This window comes from Orbicella franksi, chromosome 9 (genome assembly GCF_964199315.1).
Source record: "Orbicella franksi chromosome 9, jaOrbFran1.1, whole genome shotgun sequence".
Classification (NCBI taxonomy): domain Eukaryota; kingdom Metazoa; phylum Cnidaria; class Anthozoa; order Scleractinia; family Merulinidae; genus Orbicella; species Orbicella franksi.
The window spans coordinates 22,204,825-22,225,906 of NC_138153.1; the positions used below are offsets into that span (position 1 = coordinate 22,204,825).

General features: G+C 38.1%; 1 protein-coding gene across 1 annotated transcript in view; it reads right to left on the reverse strand.

Annotated features, from left to right (window-relative positions):
• Positions 1-21,082, reverse strand: part of LOC145497921 (tyrosine-protein kinase BTK-like) — a 67,022-nt gene that overhangs the window by 25,098 nt on the left and 20,842 nt on the right. Inside the window, exons 4-8 of the mRNA XM_081477798.1 lie at positions 17,918-18,058; positions 15,393-15,466; positions 14,574-14,693; positions 3,802-3,866; positions 2,455-2,511 (exon numbers count right to left, since the gene is read on the reverse strand). Of these exons, the coding sequence (XP_081333924.1) occupies positions 2,455-2,511; positions 3,802-3,866; positions 14,574-14,693; positions 15,393-15,466; positions 17,918-18,058 (457 nt within the window). The remainder of the gene's footprint in view (positions 1-2,454; positions 2,512-3,801; positions 3,867-14,573; positions 14,694-15,392; positions 15,467-17,917; positions 18,059-21,082) is intronic.

Sequence of the window (21,082 nt, forward strand, 5' to 3'; positions counted from 1 at the left end):
TCGTACATACGAGCCGTCTTCTCAAAGCTGGATCGGTCTTGAAGTCCACCGGGATGGTTTTTGGTGGTCTCGTCGTGGGTCATAGTAACGTAGCGCTTGCCTTGCTCGTCTACTTCAAATGCAAAACTCGTCGGCTTCAAATTTCTCTGCCCTTCACGACCTCTTCTACACCAGTAGAGAACAACATGGAACCACACGTTTCTCAGCAAAGACCATGGATTTGCAAGGCTTAATACTGGACCAGCTTTCAATTTCTGCAAGTCATCAACTGGCATGGCCTCTTTGTGCTGCACATTTTCCTTCCCTTGCTGTTTCAGGCTCTTAATTTTGGCGTTCAGCATACGGTTGGAATTTGAAAACGTTGAAGAATTTAGCTTCAAACTTCTGTTATAAGGTGGGTTGTTCAAATGCCTCTCTATTGCATTTCTGAACGTAATTAAGGACGACTTGCTGTACTCTTCACCCGTTTTGCTTCGTGCTTCTGTATAAAACTGTGACAGACTGTTGTCAAGTTGTTCGTCGCTCATTTCCTCTAGTTTTGGCAGCACAGGAACTTTTTGTGCACCCCATTCTAGGAAAAGAAAACATTTTTTCCAACTCAGCCTTTAAGTGTTGCAAGCGTATTTCGAGTGGTTAACTGTTAAATGATATACGCAACAGCTGCTAGAAAACATTTAATTGTATAAACAAGTGAAATGTTGCTTTTTGTTGACAAAGATGTAGATAAGCCAGTATAACTCATTATTTAGGAAGCATTGTAATATGCTTTTTTCGTCATTCTGCCTTTTAAATTAAAACAGGTTTTAAGTTTTAGTGTTTGAGATGTGTATTGGATTGTAGTCATGTTTACGTAAATTCATACCTTTGAAAGCGTTTACTGCCCAATTTGTCGAGCTCTTCGTAGACTTTGCTTGCGTTTCCACCAAAAGCCGGTTTCTCTCCGCTTCTGTCAGTTCTGCAAACCGTTTTTTCTTTGGAACAGGTGCCTCATTTTGAGACTTCTTAACGCTGCTACTTTTCTTGGCGTTCAGGAATTCGAACCCGAGTTGAAACCGTGGAAATTCTTCAGCCATAATGGCGGACGGACTAGCTGATTCTCAAATTTTGTCCAGGGCTAAATTTTCGTGACGTAGCTTGCGTGCATATGTTGAGTTATAATGCACGCGCGTGACGTAAGCAGAGTGCTTTATGGAGCTATAATGAACTCGAACTGACCAATCACAGCGCGCGCAATTACTCGAACATTTTATAAATCTTAGTAATGTCTTTCATTTTTTTCACGATAATACAGTTTTATCCTAATTAAAAGAATAACTTGTAAGCCACACATGTATGCACTATGGACCTATTTTTCTACATGTTTTCACCTTCTTCTAGTATAAATCCATGCCATTTCTTATTTTTGGTCGGGATCATTTGCGGTCCAGTATGGGGATCATTTCCAGTCTGGGATCATTTGTGGTCCTGGGATCATTTGCGGACCTGTATAGTTGAACTGTTGCTATTCGATATTTGACAGCCAGTTATAAAAGAAGTGTGTTTGTAATAGATTTGGTTTTAAAAGATAAAATGTTCATAGCATTTCTGAAGAAATATCTAAGAAATAAGATGAGAAATAGACCTTCCTTCTCAAAATCAACATAATTACAATTTCTCGCATTTTAAACATTCCAAACAAATATAAATTCTACCGAAAATCAATCAATGTATTCATTCCATGTCAGTACATCTACAGGTATATAAAAAAATACTTGCTAAACAACCATAATCCTCCTGGACAATGGTTCATTCACTCGTTGGCAGTTAGCGATAGGAACAACTAGTATTATTAGTATCCCAATCATCTCATAGTTTTGCTTACAAAAGAGACAACATCATGCTACGTTTGAAAAGTTAATAAGTTGTTTATCATATGGCTTTTGGTTTTGTTTAGATGGCTTTTTGCTTTGTTTTTCTTCCTTTTGTCTCTAGTTATAGAAACAGTTTGAATAGTTTCAGAACACTTCAAAAAGTTGTGTAAACACTCATCTGTAGCATGCATTCTCACAGCTATTCGCATTCTCTCAAACCTCCGCTTACAATAATTGCTGATCTTGGCTTGCTAGGTTCTTTTATATTCATTTATATTATAGATAGGTCCCTGCACGTGCTCTGATTGGTCAAAAACCCATGTTTTATCAGAGTAGAAAACATAGAAAAAGCGTGTTTTATTGTTTTGCGTGTGTAAAATCTCTGTTATGAAGCAAATGAAGAAGCCTGAGCCGTGTATTACACTGTGATAAAACACTCCAGACATATGAGAACACTTCAGAAATGTTGAAAACACTCGCCTGCGGCTCTTGTTTTCAACATTTCCCTTTTGTTCTCAAATGCCCGTTATGTTACAACCAAAACATTTCCTAGAAACAGTCCAAACATGTAAATTGCAATATGAATGTAACAGATCAAACAAACCTTTCACTTTCCAATCCTTGTCTCCTGACATAATTACTTGGAATGTAACCCTGCTCCCTAAATAATAATATTATAAACTTTAATTTATTATTATACCTCTAATTAGTACATGCAATAGTATATGCACTGTGAGTGGCCAGTTTAGTAGGCTATATTCTACTGTAGAGTGCACTTAAATTTGAAGCTGTTCCTGATCTTGTCAAACAGAGATACTAAACCTTGTATTCTTGGTCTGCACTAGCTGTAAGTTACAGATCCTCATTTTCTCCCCTTCAATTTGTGGCCTGTGCACTTCATGCTAAGACCATAAATTGATGGTTCTAATTTACAGCACTACACCATATCAACAATTCCAGTCTCACAGGGTGTTCATTACACTTTGAGGGTTGTCCAATAATCCTGAACTGAGTCAGAATGACAACAGTGGTGAAAGATCTTTCTCACCAGAAGTTATTTCGCAAGAAGAACAAACATTGTCTGTAGCGTGAACATTTGTGTTTATATACTGTTTAGTGTGTTTTTGAACATGCACTTATAGGACAGAGAATATACATTATGTGTAGCATGTTTGTGGCCTCATGATTTTACAATGAGGAACATTGTTTGTGGCATGCCAAGAATATGATATCCTGACCTGACTACTGGAATGTCAGATCAACTCTAGCTGTGACGGGTCATCATGATCTATCAACATATTAACAGCCATTCCTTCCTTGGCAAGCTGACCTCCGGTAAATTGAGTTCACGTCCAATAATTGGAATATAATATAATTGAATATCACGACCTGACTTCTTGTAAGATGGGTCAACTCAAGAAGAGTTAACCCAACTCAGTTCAGGTGTATTGGACATGGATGGTAAATCTCCAAGCTAAAACAGCAGGGTTCTCCATGAGCACCAACAGCCACCAAAAATGACCGTCTAGTATATAGTCCTGGGTGTGCCAGCAATTCTCAAGATTTTCCAAGACACAAAATGTACATAAGGATCATTCTCAAAAAGTCTTCTTGCTTTAAATACCTTTTCATTTACTCTCCTAGCTGAAAATTTGGGGTCTTTATTTCTGTCATGTCTTGAAAATCGTGAAAATCTCCAAATTAACTATTGCAAAAATATGTAACAATAAAGTACTAAAAACTGAACTGGAGGTTGTGAATTCTCAGTGGGGGCCACTACGGGTCATTCTCTGCTTACTTTAATTTTTTTGGGAGAACCCTGATAACAGTGCAACAGAATGTGGGTTCTGTTGGGATATCCTTTTAATTTGTGGGAAAAATACTATGGCTTGTGTTTTCAACAGACAGACATCACTGAAAACACCTTAATTATATTAAAACAAAGACAAACCCTCTGGAATTTTTGGCTATCCACCAATGATCTTGCTGTTTATCAACAATTGTAAGATGTTCTCCCTAAAAGAAAGTCAGCAAACATTGAATAAATTGATTTAAATGATCATATAAATGTAATTAAGAAAGTAGTAATAAATAGAACAAGAAAGAAATAAGTTATAGTCCCTGTTACTTTAAGACTATGCAGGCCAAAGGGGCCACCACCTTTGAGTAGTTTATTTTCTGGCAGCTGCTTTTTTCACATATATGGTTGAATAATAATTGAAATTTAGCAGTCATTTTAAACAAGGTGAATGCAAAATATGTAAAAAAAATACTATGTAAATAATAATATCATTTTATCCCACATTTCAACTATTTTGCTGCTTTTGAAAAAAGTGCCTGGACTTTTTCAAAATTTTGCTGTAGAATGCAGTATATCATGGGTTTCCATATCAAGGAAACTGTGTTTTGGTCATGCTATTCATTTACCTGAAAAATTTGGAGTATTTTTTTTGGCAACATTTCTGAAACACTTCTTGTATTGTGAAAAAGTCATGCAAAAGGTAACTGTTGAATATCGCTCTTCGCTCTTGCGATATTTCAGCAATATATCGACTAGTAATAATCATGGATTAGCTGAGTGCATTCGAGTCAGTACAGTTAAAAGCATTGGATACTGCCAGAATAATTATATTGTCACACTACGTTCCTGGTTCTGACATTTGCTGTGTGTAATTTTGGCCAGTATCATCCACCATACTCTGACATAATGTTCTGTACTCATTCTAGCCATGCAAATTTGCAAGGGCAAATCTGCAGTTTTATAGGGCTGATGTGAAACAGACTTAAAGAAAACAATCACCACCGCCGGTACCATGAACATCCTATGGAATTTAAGGCTTTCACTTAGGCAGCCCCAGGCTAAGTCTCCATTGACATCTCCAGGAAACAAATCTCCTTTTAAACAATTATTGCAATAATTTCCAGAATACTGATATGTAGTACACTGTATACAGCGGTTATTGCCATGTGCGCACGCTCATTAACGTATCCTCTTGTGTCTGCCATCTTGAGTTACAAGCGTGTGTTCTTCCTCTCCAAAAACATAACATTTCTGTCAAGGAAAAGGTTGTTGTTATTCATCGTGGTGGATGCAATAATAAAGTGTATTATCGTTTGTCTCATGATGTAGTTACTTGAGATGTAGATCGCGACGTTTCAACTGCTTACTGCTAGTCTTCATCTTTAAGCCTCCACCATCGCCAGTGAAGAGATCCAGGACCACGAGATCATGGTGTCTTTCGACGTAGAGTCACTGTTTACCAACGTACCTATCAAGGGCGCTGTACAAGCCGCGCTACAAAAAATGGAGAACGATGCAGGCCTGGCTGACCGCACTACACTTACACCAGTTCAAATCGCGGACCTCTTGAATTTCGTATTAAGATCTACGTACTTCCAGTACAATGGATCGATTTACAAACAACGAGACGGCACAGCCATGGGGAGCCCTGTATCCGCGGTTATTGCTAATCTCTACATGGAGATATTTGAAGAACAAGCAATAGAGTCCGCACCTTGCAAGCCTAAGATCTGGAAACGCTACGTAGATGATACTTTCACCATCCTGGATCGGGATAGAGTTGACGTCTTCCTGCAACACCTGAACAGTCAACAACCATCAATCCGTTTCACCATGGAGATCGAGAACAACAACAAGATCGCCTTTCTCGACACGTCAGTTCACAGAGAACCTGATGGCCGCCTTTCCACCAGTGTTTACAGGAAACCAACACATACTGATCAGTACCTAGCGTATGATTCACACCACCCTCAGTCAGTAAAGCGCGGTATTGTGAAGTGTCTGTACGACTGGGCTAAACGTCTCGTCACCAAACCATCAGTAATCGCTGGAGAGAAGAAACATCTGTCATCTGTACTTGTTTCTAACGGATATCCCTCCTCTTTTGTACAGAAGATCACAAAGGCATGAACAACCCCAAGAAGAGAGCCTGTCGCGGAATTTAAATCCACCGCCGTTTTACCTTATGTCCAAGGAGTTTCGGAGTCTCTCCGCCGCTGCCTAGAACAACAAGGCATTCGCACCGTCTTTAAGTCTGACACGACACTGCGGTCACACTTAGTGTGACCAAAGGACACCGTCAACCCGGCTAAACAAGATGGTGTTGTCTACAGGATTCCCTGTGAGTGCGGCAAAGTCTACATCGGGGAAACAGGGAGATCTATGCAGGAGAGGATCAAAGAACACAACAGGGATATACGACTCGCCCGTACCCAGACCTCCGCCGTTTCTGAACACACCCACGAGACCGGCCACTATCCTATCTGGAATGAGGTCAAGTTTATTGATCGAGATCCTCACTGGTACACACGTAGGGTCAAGGAAGCTATTCACATAAGACTTCACCCTAACAACATCAACAGGGATAGTGGAATTGAAATTCCTGAAGCATGGATACCCACGATCAAGAAACACAACAACAGGAGAACGGTACAACAGTGTACCACTGAGGGAACAGCTACTCGCCGGAACAATGGAACGATAGGAGGATCGAAATGTACCAATCGCAGCCGACCTTATCGCCTGAAGAAGACTAGCAGTAAGCAGTCGAAACATCGCAATCTACATCTCAAGTGACTACATCGCGAGACAAACGATAATACACTTTATTATAACATTTCTGGTGACGAGGATGCTGAAATATGGCCAGCTTAGGGAAGATTGAAGAGTTTGACCCTAAGAATACAAATATCGACCACTACTTGGATCAACTAGAGCAATATTTCGTGGCAAATGAAGTCGAAGCCGATTCTTCTACTTTGCATCGATGTAGAGCCATTTTGATTTCAGTCATTGGCGGGAAAGCATATGACGTTCCAGCAGACCTCCGCTCACCGGCTTCTCCTTCCTCCAAGAGTTAGGCTGAATTAAAGCCATTTTAAAGAAGCAGTTCGCCCCAAAGAGATTGGTTATCTCCAAAAGATACCGTTTTCACACCTTTGTACAAGCGGAAAACACCAGTGTTTCTGAATTTGCTGCTCAACTTCAGGGCTTGGCTTCCACATGCAACTTTGGCACCCATTTGCCCAAGGCCTTACACGATCGGTTTGTGTGTGGTCTTTGAAGCAGAGCTGTTCAAAACAGGTTGCTAACAGAAGATGTCAATTTTGTGCGAGCTCTACAAATAGCTCAGGGTCAAGAAGATGCAGAGAATGACATTGCTCAGCTCAATCCCCAACTTTCCAGTTCTGACGAAGTGCACAAGGTTTACAATACCCAGGGTGATTGCCATAGGCCTTTTTACAAAGAAGGAAACAAGCGACCACCTAAAGTACCACCTTCTTAAGGCAATCAACAAAATTCCACCTGCTTAAGTTGTGGTAAGCTGGGACATCCACGATCCAACTGTAAGTACAGAAATTCTACTTGTCGTAAATGTAAACGAGTGGGTCACATTGCTGAAGACTGCATGAGCAAATCCACCAGAGTGAATGCAGTGGTTGAAACAACAGAATATGATCAGCCAGCTGACCTCTTCTTCATGTCTCTTTATACCATTTCTGCTGGTCAACATGGAATTGAGGTTCCAATTAAACTGAACAATCTGTCTGTGTTAATGGAACTTGACACAGGGGCTGGTATTTCAATTATTTCTGAGGAGACTCACGCTAAATATTTCAAGGGCGTACCCCTTGAGCCTAGCAGCACTGGTGACCCCATTCACGTTCTTGGTCAGTTCGATGTCAATTCCAGATACAAGTCCCAGTCTGCAGCCCTTCCCCTCACCTTTGTTGCTGGTGCTGGACCCTCACTTCTGGGGAGAAATTGGCTCACTGAAATTTGTTTGGATTGGAACAAAATCTTCCGTATTCATGTTACTGAGACTACAGTTTCATCTGAAGTCACTCAAAAGCTGCATGTCGTCATTCAAAACCACTCAGATTTATTTAAGGATGAACTCAGAACTATTAAAGGACTGTCTGCCAAACTTAAACTGAAAGAGGGGCTTTCACTAAAATTCTTCAGAGCCTGAATTGTGCCTTATGCACTCCAGCAAGCAGTTGAAGAAGAATACAATCGCCTGGAGTGAGATGGTATAATTTGAATTCAGTGATTGGGCCACCCCAATGGAGCATGTTCCCAAGTCTGATGGGAGTACTCGGTCCTGTGGAAACTATGCCATCACAGTTAACCCTCATTTGAATGTTCCAAGTTACCCAATTCCACTACCAGAGGATGCCTTTCACAAGCTCAGGGGCGCACAAAAATACACAAAGCTGGACTTGAAGAGTGCATATCAACAGCTTACCCTTGATGAAGAGAGTCAGAAGTTTGTCACCATAAACATCCACCGTGGCCTCTACCGCTATACCTGTCTACCATTTGGCATTGCATCATCATTCACAGTCTTCCAACACACCATGGATGTCATCTTGCAAGGGTTAGACCAAGTTGCTTGTATTCAGGATGACATTCTCTTCACTGGGAAAGATGATGCTGAGCACCTTAGCAATTTAGCACATGTGTCAACCTGGCTTGAAGAGTAAGGTCTGAGGCTTAAATTGAGCAAATGCAAATTTATGCAAAGGACTGTGACCTATATGGGTTACAAACTCTCTGTTGATGGCATCTCTCCAACAGATGAGAAAGTTGAAGCTATCAAAGTCTGCCCCAACACCAGAAAATGCTTGAGATACAGCTCATGACAAGACTCTCGCAAAGGTGTTGAATTTCACACAGAATGGTTGGAACATTCAGGAATGCCATGATCCAGATCTCAAACCTTACTTCATATGATGTCATGAACTCTAAATTGAACAGGGCTGCCTTATTTGGGGATTGAGAGTTATCATCCTTCCAAACCTGATAGAACCAATTCTGAAGGAGCTCCACTGGTCTCATCCTGGAGTGGCCAGAATGAAGTCCATGGCTCAGAGCCATGTGTGGTGGCCCAAGTTAGATGCCGATCTTGAGCAGATTACCCATGCATGCCTGCAGTGTTCCAAGACACGGAACGCACCACCTGCAGCACCCCTCTGCCCATGGACATGGCCCTCTGGCCCTTGGAAGAGAGTCCACGTTGATTTTGTCACTTCTGAAGGGAAACACTACCTTATCCTGGTAGATGCGTACTCTAAATGGCCTGAGGTGGCAGGACCTATGAGAAGCACTGATGTAGCAGCTACTATCAGTGTCCTTTCCAACTTGTTCACAAGATATGGATTCCCAGAGAAAGTTGTCAGCAACAATGGACCCCCCTTTCAATAAAAGAATATGGGGATTTCCTGAGGCTCAATGGCATACAGTGCATGTTGGTGTCACCATACCATCCTGCCGCCAATGGCCAAGCAGAGCATTTCGTTCAAACCTTCAAGAAATTTCTGCAAGCATCAGAAGGAGATGGAACTTTACATCTGCATATCCAGAACTTTCTTCTCTCTTATAGTAGCACTCAGCACGCTACAACTGGCACCACACCCGCCAAACTATTTCTGCAGAGGGAACTCCGCACTCAACTATCCTTGGTCCATCCCGACATCAGTTTGCATGTCACTAAAAACCAAACCAAGATGAAGACCTATTACGACCGACACACCAAATTCAGGACACTCTCACCCGAAGACAGAGTTCTCGCAAGGGACCACCTCTCCAAAGAAAAGTGGCGCACAGGCACTATTATTACACAACACTCTCCAGCATCATGCTGCATCCAACTGAAGGATGGCCGACTGTGGCGCTGTCATATTGATGACCTACTGGAAGGCCCCCTCCAGAACCAGACTTCAGCACCACAAGTGCCCACTGTCATTAAGGCTCCACCTGTTGTCCTTCAATACCAGTAGTGTCTTCAGACCTCCTCAGAACCGTACCCTAAGTCACTGCCTCTACAGAATCCTTAAACTCCTCCCAACAGGCAAACAGGGAACTTCAACCTATGGTTGAGCAAGCTGCTATGCAAACAGATGCATCTGGACCTCAGCCAGTTCCAAAAGTCAATGTGACACCTCAGCTGAGCCTTCCAGTTCTACGCCGTTCGTCTCGTGTCATTACAACTCCAAAGAGACTGATTATGGAAATTTAAGGAACTGTACCTTGCTTGTGGAATGCTCACCGAGTTTTAAAAGGACATTGCTTATGACTCTTAACAGAGTTCAGAGACCTATTAGAGACATTATTGCTTAGGACTGCTTAACTCCTGTTTAGTTTCCTTTTTGTAGTTGTTCTCCTTGTTATTGAGAACTAACCTTTGTTGTACAGCCTGTGCAGACTTTAAGGAAGGAGGTGATATGTAGTACATTGTATACAGTGGTTATTGTTACGTGCACATGCTCATTTAAGTATTCTCTTGTGTCCACCATCTTGTGTTACACGCATGTGTTCTTCCTCTCCAAAAACATAACAAATACATCTAATATTTGCATGGAATCTATCACTGAGCTACATAGATTTTCAGAATAAATATTACTCTTGAAGCCCAATTTATGTTTGCTGATTTTCATGACCAACTCATATTTTGATAGTGTTCACTTCTACACCAAAAAAACACTTTACTGTAATTCTTGCACAAATTCATGACAAATGCGGTGTTTGGCACACTATTCATAAACGGGTATGCTAAATTAGCACACACAGGATCAAGATGGCTTATTTAAGCTGAATAAATGAAGGGCCAAAATATTAAAAAAATATCAACAAAAAAAACTGATAAGAAATCAAGAAATGAAACGCGTTAATTATTGACTTCAGAGGACAAAACGAAAAATTTCCATTCTTGTATTACATATAACAGCCAACATTTGAGAAAATAACGGAAAATAAAAGTGAAAGACACAAGTATAAACCAATTTGAAAACAAGAAATGAAATAATTTCTTCGCCGCGCGACGAAATATTACAGCGCAGCGAAAGAAAGATGAAAGTTGTAAATCAAAAACAGGACAAAAATTGGCTAATTAATTTGAGATCAATCTTCTTTCAACTGTGTTAAATTAGTGGCCACTTAGTTCTTTTCTCGGCAGTTCTGTTGTAGCTGAATAAGACTCCGAAAAATATATTTGAACGAAACCAAATAAATGCGTGGAGGTCAAAGTAAATTAAATATGCAGAAATCAAGCGTGCAAGTTTCTGTTCACTTTTAAAACCTAAATTCCTAAATACACAGAACCAAATAAAAAGAAATGTAAAAGGAAGTTCAATAACAATAAATTTTCATTCACACTGAGGCAAAGAAACCCATGTAAAAGCAAAAAAAAAATGTTCAAAATTTTCGCAGACGTGCTTCACTGCACACCAGCATGTTCAAATTAATTCTTCAGGCTAAAGTGAAAGCTTGAGTTTTTGCTGAAAACTTCTCCGGCTTTTACAGTCATTTTATCGGCTGTAGCATCACCAATCATTCCAAAAGTTGAATTCAACTTCGAAGTAATACTGTACATTACTACTTTGTTTTCTAAAGTTCGGGAAACTGCTTAAAATCCACGATCGATATGCAAAACTTACTTGAAAGCGTACAACCAATCGTCATGGTTCAAGGACTCTGCACTCGTTGATCTTCCATTCTGAGGCCACCTGAACATTGATGTGCATTTTTTCCTTTCTATTTTAAATCTCAAAGCAGTAATTTCTCCATGATAGGAATGAAACAAGACCTTTGAAGTTTACAGATTTGGCCCGCAACACGGCATTATTATTACCTACCAATTCCCAGCAGCCAAAAAAATTTCACATGAGATCGAAGCCATTTGTTTCACACAGCTAGCCAGCCAGCCAGCCAGCCAGCCAGCCAACCAGCCAACCAGCAAGTCCAAGATGGCATCCAAACCCTGAAATCATCTGGAGTCGCAGAAAATCGCAGGACATAAACTTGTGGGAATGACCTGATTAGTATGCGTTCTCCTATCATGGAACACAATAATATCATGGTGATATATTGCACATACAAGCAACGTGTTGCAACGATAATTCAAGGAGATATTGGCACTTCCCTTCGATACCTTGCTGATATATCATGCTTGCAAAATATCGCCACAGCGATATCTTGTACAGCGCGCAACAGATTCATTATGATATATCGCTCTACCGAAATATCGCCATAGCGATATATCGTAGAGCGAGTGAAAACTCCTTGTAGTGCATGGTATTCCAAAGAGAGTTTTTCAATCAACAAACTGAAACAATAAGTAAAATGTTGAGACCTGGTTTAGCTAGCCTTAGCCGCGATTGTTGCCCAATTTGAATCCAGAATGAATTGAGGAAATGGAATTGTAAGCTATATTTATAAAAAGCTATAATTTGTTGAGAAAGAAGTGCAATATCTATTGTCAAACTTTCCAACTTATGTTTAAATGTTAAAGTAAAACCAACAACGTTTGAGACGCTGAAAAAAGTTGAAGACGCAAAAGCAGAGCAAGACAAGGAGAGCCTCAAGTGCAAAAAGTGCATGCAATGAACAACGCTTCCACCTGCGTAATCAAACAAATATATTTAGACTCAATGGCTCTTTAACTATGCAAATGCATATAAAAAGGTTTTACAGGCAGTTCATACTCTACTCCGCTTGATCTTTAGCTACCAAAAATGGAAAGAAAATTGAAACAGTCACTTGACTTCCTTATTTCAACGTGTTTAGTTCATGTTTTTTTAAAGAAAGATAAGAAACTTATTGTCTGAAGCATTCCAATCCTCGTCAGAAAAATGAAAAAGGAGAATTATAAAAAAAAAGAAAAAGAGAAAATGGTATCTCCCGTTTTATTTATTTCAATTCTTATTTTTTTCGTTCTTCATTTTCCCAGGTGATATCAGTGATTTTTTTCTTTCTTTGTTACCTTTTGAGAGATCTTAGAAATAAAGAAAAAAATATCCAACGTAGAGTCATAATACCACAAGGACAGTACCTCGTCTTGTCCGCTCAACAAAGTTAAGCCCTGTTCAGTGGGATTCCCGCTTGGATGGGCTACCAAATATGGATACCCCGTGTTGTAGTAACTTCCTTTTTTTTCTTTTTTTCTTCAAAGAATAACTAACTTGGCACAGTGCAATTGACTGTAAAACAACAAACTGGTGATGAAGATCACAAGCTCGCTGTCAATGGAATCTTCAACCTCCTCTGCTTTGAGGTCTTGTTTAATGCTCTGAAGTACAGCAGTTTTGTCTCGGGTGTCTGGCGACTTCTCGTTTTCTGCCGAAGATCTTTTTGAACATCTACTAGGCCCTTTTGCAGTCAAAGGAGATGAGATACATGATCGCGGATAACATCAACCCAGGGAATTAACTGCTTTTAAGTTGATAATCTTATGTGAGAATTTTAAAGTAGGAGTAACTGGTGTAACAGTTATTGGGTTAGTGACTTCTTTGGCAAGGCCAGATACGATACGTATTTTATATACCCGCCCAAAAAATATGGAAGTCGATGAAATTGCTGGTTGATGACAATCGATAGGAATCAATAATAATCGATGACAATCAATGGCAATCGATGATAATCGATGACAATTGATGACAATCAATGGAATCGAAAAACAAAATTTTTGTTCATCGATTTCTGATATCAATCGATTAATTGTTATCGATTGTTATCGATTGCTATCGGTTGTTATCGATTGTCAGTTTCATTGGTTGATCAGCCCGGATCAACTGGGGCATTGTCAACCTGGCATGGGGAGAGAGGGATTGGGGAGACTGAAATGAGCAATTACAAAATACCCAAGCCTACAAACACCCATGTCATCTTACATCAAAGGTGACCTCTTATTCCTCTGGTAATTTGTGAATACATTTCAGACCTTTTTGAAAAAGTATTTTGGAAGTTGGTGAACTGACATATAAGCTTTGGCGAAATGATCCAGGGAATTGGCGAATCAACGTTAGCGAACTGATCCTTGGCAAACTAATACATGTTGGCACAACGACGGGTTACCATCAGAAGTGATATATTGCTAAGCTGCAACAATAATTTTCTGGGCAAAAACAATAAATCAATAGGTTGCATCATTGGGTGAAAACAATAAATCGCTCTGAGCAAATGATAAGTCGCTCGGAGCAAATGATAAGTCGCCTGGTGCAAACGATATTTCACTTGGTGCAAACGATATATTGCTCAGTGCAAATGACAAATCACTCTGTGCAAACGATAAATTGCACAGGACTCAGCAAAATATCGTGATGTTACAACAATAGCTCTGCGACATCTCGCAGTATATTGTTTCAAGCAAAACGTCATTCAAAAATCGTCAATATATCCCAATATTCGTAGATTATCGTTTGCATTACTTTCTCACAATACTGTATGTAGTTATTTGCAAGTTTTAAGATTTGGTAGCAAACAGAGGACAAATTTTTTTTTTTCACTTATCTCAGACAAGTACATTATGAAGCCAAAAATTGGCCAGCTTCAAAATTTTGGGGGGCTTTTGAAAAATTGGAGCTGATTCTGAAAGCAAACCAACATAGTGCTGTGTTGCTTAATACATACATACAGGGCAAAAATCACTGGAGGTATCATCAGCAGCTTACAAAAAATAGCTAATGCAATCATTTTAATATTAAATATGATTATCATGGTCTGTCATAGTAGTAGGTAACAGTACGGAGTAACAAAAGGACTGAGTATTTAGTGTCTCAAAACATCAAACACAAATCTGTGACTGCAAAAGCCAGTGTAGACTTGCTTTAAAGTGGAGATGAAACAAATTAAATAAACTGTTTCCCTTAGGAGCAGTCATTCAGTGTTACATGTTTTATAATTGAATCAAACAATATGAAAACCTTGCTGAGAGATAAGTCACCCTGTTCTACTCCAAGGAAATCGTAAATGGCCACAACAGCTTCAGCCGGAGTCCTTTCAGGTGCTTTCTTTTCTTTAGGCTGTGGTGGAGGTGCTTCACTCTGTGTACATGTACAACATTACAACATTATTACCAGTTGGGATTCTTGTTTGTTTATGTTATATTTGAGATATTTGTTTACTTATTTACAGTGTCCCCAATTAGCAAATTTAAAAGTGCTAAATACATTTGACACTTAAATAAAGTTATTATTATTATCATTATATGGCAAACAAATTACACGTAACAATATTTTATTTTTTGCAAAGAGAAAATAGAGCGCCAGTTATCAAGATTGCCTCCCACCCCAGCCCTGTAACCAGATTGTAACAAAGAACATAATTTTTTTTGTAGGTACAAAAATAATAAAGGATAGTTGTCCCCACAAGGTTTTGGCCTCAAGGCTAAAATCGTTGGAGGTATCATAGGAGTCCATTCATAAAGGAGTTTAATGATGTTTATATATCATTAAAGATATACAGATGTGTACATACAGAATACATCCCAGTTGAACAGAAAGATGCACAAGGTGGTGTCAGTTAGAACAATTTAAGTGTGCTAGGTGGTCCCTGGAAGAGAGGACCAAGGGATTGGTTGCAGTTTTGCCATGTAAATCCTTGATTGCACTCCCATTCATACAATAAGTATTTATTTATCAATTTCTGTAATAACTATTATATAATGCATTCCAGTCAAACAGTTACATGTATCACCTATACATGTAGCAAACATCAATATATCTTCACGAAATAATACTCACAGCACCAGGGATTGGAGGCAAGGGCTGTGAAGTTATGAAATGTGATGATCTCACATTCTGTGTATAACCTCCACCTTAAAGAACAAAGATGGAAATGAATATATAAATGTAAATATAACAGTTTAAAAAGGCTAAGTGAGAAATCAAAGATAAATTTTCAATTCAATTACCTGACTGTATTTAGTGTTTATACAATATGTCAAATTATTCTCACAGTTTGATTGGTTTTTACTTATGATCAATTGGAGGACAGATGCATATAGATGACGTCATAAACATTTTTTTGACTTTCTTTATTGTTATAAAACAAATAGATTCCATGTTGCCATGCATCTGTTCAGTAATTGATCACAGAAGAGGTCAAAATGTGGTAAGACCATCAGAACAAGAACATCAGTGACACACAGTGGACACTTGGGTATTACCTTGTGGGGATCCATATTAGCAGTAATCAGGTCATATGACATGATAACTATAAAATCATGACTATAAAATCCTAGAGACCTGTATAACAATGCAGCAACTTGCCCAGTGGATGTGTATGACGTGATTTTCTGAATCTAATTTGAAGTATCTTGTAATGAGTTCATTTTTTGACTATCCACTAGTTGTTCCTTACTTCTATAGAACAAATGGGATGGCAGTTTGAACACATTTTTGTTGCACGTCATTTACATTTCTACAGAACAGTGTATCTTCCCAAACGTCATGCAAGTTTGAAGTTTGCTTGAGAAAAATTATGTATATTCATGAAACAATTGGCACTGACAAATTGTGAAGTTGTCTTGATCAAGCTGCGACCCAACAGGGCCAGAAACATGGAACGAATTCAAGATTATTCAGTGCAAATCGACCTCAAAATTATTTAGTTTCAAGAAATCCTCTTTCTCTTAGTTCTAAAAGAACACAATACGGATAAATATGCTCCACAAAAAGGAATTTTAAGCCCATACATGGAAAAAGCAAACTTGCACATGTATGGCTCATGACACTGTCCCTTCAAGGTATCAGTATACCCCAATATAACCATCATTTGTTGGTGCTGCTTTACGGTTGGACATCTGATGCAAACCCCAGTAAAGTATATATTTTCTGAAAGCTTAAGAATTGCAGATTGTGACGGCATATTTATTAATATCAAAAAAGTTAAGGTTTTGCAAATATAGTGCTCTATTTCCCAAAGTACAGAGGTTCATTAATCAAGTTTGTTTCCAATCAGTTTTGAGTGAGAAGACATGATCAACATCACTATGTCTTCTTGGCACCTTTCTTTAAAAAAGTGTCAGAAAATTTTGATTACTTGTCTGGTTCATTTTTGATACGCAGTTAAATTTTGAGAGTTGATAAAACATGCATTCTCTTCACTAACTTAGTCACAACTTTTGAAAAAAGCAAAAACTAAAAGTTCCCCAACACCCTTTTATGGCCTGATTAATGTACTTCTCGTGACAACCCGTTGACAGCTATCAGTTAGAGGTAATTACTGCAAAGAAAGGTTTTTCGTTTATAACTTTGCTTAGAAGCAATCTTTCTTCAACGAATTTTTTTAAAATGAAAGATCAATAGGACCCTATCTCTGGGGAAAAGTAGACAAAGACCTTCACAACAAAACAAGCCTTCGTGAATTTAAAAAAGCAGTTTGGGCCATGAACCTAACAGATGTGTTGGATGTAAGATGCAGCTGCTATGCTTGCTCAACATAATAATAATACAACCAATTTAAGTAATCATGAACTTATTTTTTAACAAGTTAGACCTATAAAACATATTTTTAATTATTAACTACCTATATATTTTATATAATATTAGTATTTTTATATTTTATATTTGTATTTATGTTAGTGTCTCCAATTAGTTATCTTTAGCTAAACACGCCGACACTCAAATAAAGTTTATGTATGTATGTAATAAGGTCTATCCGAAAAATCAAAAAACATTTTTTTTTTGAAAAGTGGTCAATTTTGGGGTATACTGATACCTTAAAAACATGCTTGAGATAACAAAGGAAAGAAGTATCTGTAAGTGATCTTTGCATGAGAATGTTATTGACTTTTTTGATGACAGTTCATGATAAAAACACACCACTCCGAACAAAATTTTGCACCTATAAAATGCTGTTTGCTTAATTACAAGTACAGCTTGTAGGTTAATCTGGCGTTTCAACTTGTAGTTAGATCAACGACTTGCAAACATTACAGATTATGAAACTGGCAACAATCAGGCAGATGTGAAATGGGTAATGCAAAGGTAAAATTGTAAATTATTACCCAGTGCAGAGCCACACAGCACTAGTTAAATATAATTTTATTAAACCCTGAAAGAAATTCTCTCAAACCACCTAGCTCTAGAAAGGAAAAGGGAAAACAACACAAGGCAAATCCCAAAAACTGTTTCTACATTTAGTGAAGCAAAATTTCTGAAAACTTCAATGACCTTTTGCTCAATATATAATCTCACAGCAACACATGATCTAAGCCAAAACTTTGCATAGTAAGCTTATGATAATTCAATCAAATATGAACCACCTTGATAACCATTTCTCTCTTGTGCAGCAAAGGACTCCTTACAGCCTTGAGTACACTTGTCTTTGCCATCACAGCACGTCCACTTGTTGATAAATACTCCAGGGTGGTATTCCATGAGAAGGAACTTGTTACCACGGCACTCTTACATCAGCAACAAAATAACACTTAAAATTTCTTTGAAGCTAACATTAGATAATAATGTAACTACATGTAGTTTATCTTATAGAGGTGGTAAATGGTAAATGATAAATGCTAGACTTTGCAAGAAGGTGAGGCTAGCATTTTCCTATGCGAGCTTGAGACATTTTGACTTCCCAAATTGCAAGATGGAGACTTCAAAGTGTTTTAAATGTGAACTTGAAACAAACAACAAGACAAACAAACAAATCAGGTCTTTGAAAAATTTGAGACTCCGAGGCAGCTTGGTCAAAATCAAGACTGTGAGACACACCTGATTGCTAGAAAAACAAGACTGCAAGACCTGTGAAATTATACAAATATTTTTTAAGACAACAACAATAATCTTTATTTTCCATCGTTTTAAAATTGCATGTTATTTGGCCTGTGGATAGCAAGTGCTAATCTAGGCGGGCCATTAATCGCTTATGAATATAACTAGATTAATTAAGGTGGCTCCATAGGGTAATCATTTATGGCGTTGAGTGCGTAAGTGTTATGTTTTGAATGCTGTTTTTGCTTTCGCTTCCACACCTAGTCCTCTCAGACTTATTACATGTAATAAGCAATGATTAAATGGTGTTTCGCTATCATCTCTGTTAAAATTTTGGGATTTAGTCTTAAATTATAAATGCTCAAACAAATGTGTTTTTTACTGTTTTTATGGCTTTATTTGTGATTTTCATGAATTTCCTTCGGTGAAATCTTCCAAAATTTTTACATCACATCGCTTCCAGTGGGATACGAATTTTAAACAAGAAAAAAGTAGGGTTTGTAAAGGCAATTATTTCGATATTTTCAAATTTATGTCTTTTACTGTTGCAAAAAATCTGGTCTTATAGATTTCCCTGAAAAACAAGCTCGGACTAAAGTAAAATATTTACTACCAATCTTCCAAATTTTACAGAATTTCACCCAAGGAAACTCGAGACAATTCAATCTCAGTTTTGCTTTTTTTGCTCATGTTGACATAATAAAAATATCGAAAAACACTGATGTTTTCCTTTGAGCACGTACAGATTACTTCCTCAGCGCTTGCGCGATCGTAAAAACTATAGGGAGCCACCTTAAATAACAATTACAATAACAATTAATTTAAGATTAGAGATATAGTTAATATTATTATCATTTCTGTATATTAAGACTACTAACATAAAATCAGGGGAGAATAATGAGTGAAGACATTGATTTTAATTACTTAAAAGATCTCAGTTTATTTATGTATCTGTTTATGTGTGAAAGGCATTTTCTTTGTCCAGCATACTTAGTAATTCATTTTTAATTCTAGCTTTGAAAGACTTTTTTGGTAGCACCCTTAGATTGCATGGTATCTCAAGACCCATGGCTTTTAAAGGACCCATGGCTTTTAAAGGACCATTCACCACCTCTTCTTATTAGTTATAGATAGATAGTATTGTTGCTCTAACATTACTCTGGAGTTAACCAGTGCATGACAGACAGCCTACAATGCCAGTATACAGACCGTCTGTGCAGCTTGTTTTGATATCCAGCAGGTTTGCTTGATATTGCTAGTATTTGTACGATGGAACAAAAATAGTTCTCTCTGAGAAATTGGTTTAACACTGTGCTGGTTACTACTCCGCAGACATTATCTGGCTAAAGAAACAACTATTTGATTGGCTCTTTATAGCAGCCCAATTTCTTTGGTGTGATATACAAACACCACTGAGTACATAAGGTTTTGCAATGACCAAGAGGTATTTTTTTAGAAAAAAATAGAAACTCCAAAACTGAAAATACATTAATTATATAGGAAAGATTTTGGAACAAATCCTATAACTTAACATGTAAAATGGTCTGCACATACCTTGCCTAATATAAATGATATGAATGATGTGATATTCTCTGTATTGGTCTCAAAACAATTACCTCTGACTGAATCTTTGAATCTTTTTAGTATTTAAAACAGAGTGGTGTTTTGTACTTCTTCTTAGCAGTGTCAGCCATGTGAAATCAGACATGATTACTACCTGGGATGAAAACCAAGATTGTGGTAGGCTCACCAAAACAAGTGCAATCTTGTATCTATCCCAGGCTACAACGCACTTTGAGATGGATGCAAGATGGCATTTAAGGTGGCTTACTACAGTTTTTCTGAGACTCAGCAGCATGCACTACGATTGCCTGCCAGACATCAGTATTAATCACGGGTGCAAAAATAATGCAAGTAACCCTAGGAAGAAACGAAAACAACTTCAGCACTTGAAAGGTGTTACATCACTTTGGTATACATAGCAATAGTTTCAAACTCCATTCAAACATGTGTCTCCGCCTAGGGCCAAAAAAATATGGCAAAAAAAGCTCTTACTATAAATAATTGGTAAAACAGCTCTAATTTACTCTTGCTTTCTCGCATGCGATACATGTCATCACATGAGCACACACTTAAATAAGGGGCATGCGCAATTCAATTCTCAGAAAGGTTGTAAAAGCTAGTCTTTGATCGGGGATTGCTTGAAAACCTACCATACAACCCATGATGAAATTTTCACAGCTAATTTGCAGGGGTGAATCATGTCTAGAGCCAAAATTTTAAAAAAAATCTGTAAGACAGATTTTGAGCTATTTTTGATCTCACATTTTCTTAGTTTGCGAAAAACTGTCTTACAGATTTTCAATTTACTTTGCATGAATGTTAAATCAGGGCTAATTTCTTACTCCTGAAATTTTGAGGTGGGGTCATACCGGTAGATTTTGAGAAAAATGTGATTTAACCTTCTAGTACCCAGTCTCTCCTCAGGTCCTTAGTCATTCCTTTTGGCCATTTGTTGATGTTTAATTTTTCAAGTTTCAAATAGAATGGCAAAGACTTAAGCAAACAATAAATAGAGAAGGGGAAAACATCTTGGAACATTTTTTAAACAAGGTAGAAGTTGGGCTGTTATAATCCATCAAAACTGTAGTAAGCCACCTTAAGTGATTCAGTTTCCTATCAGCTAGATGTAATTAAATCAAGATTTTATTATT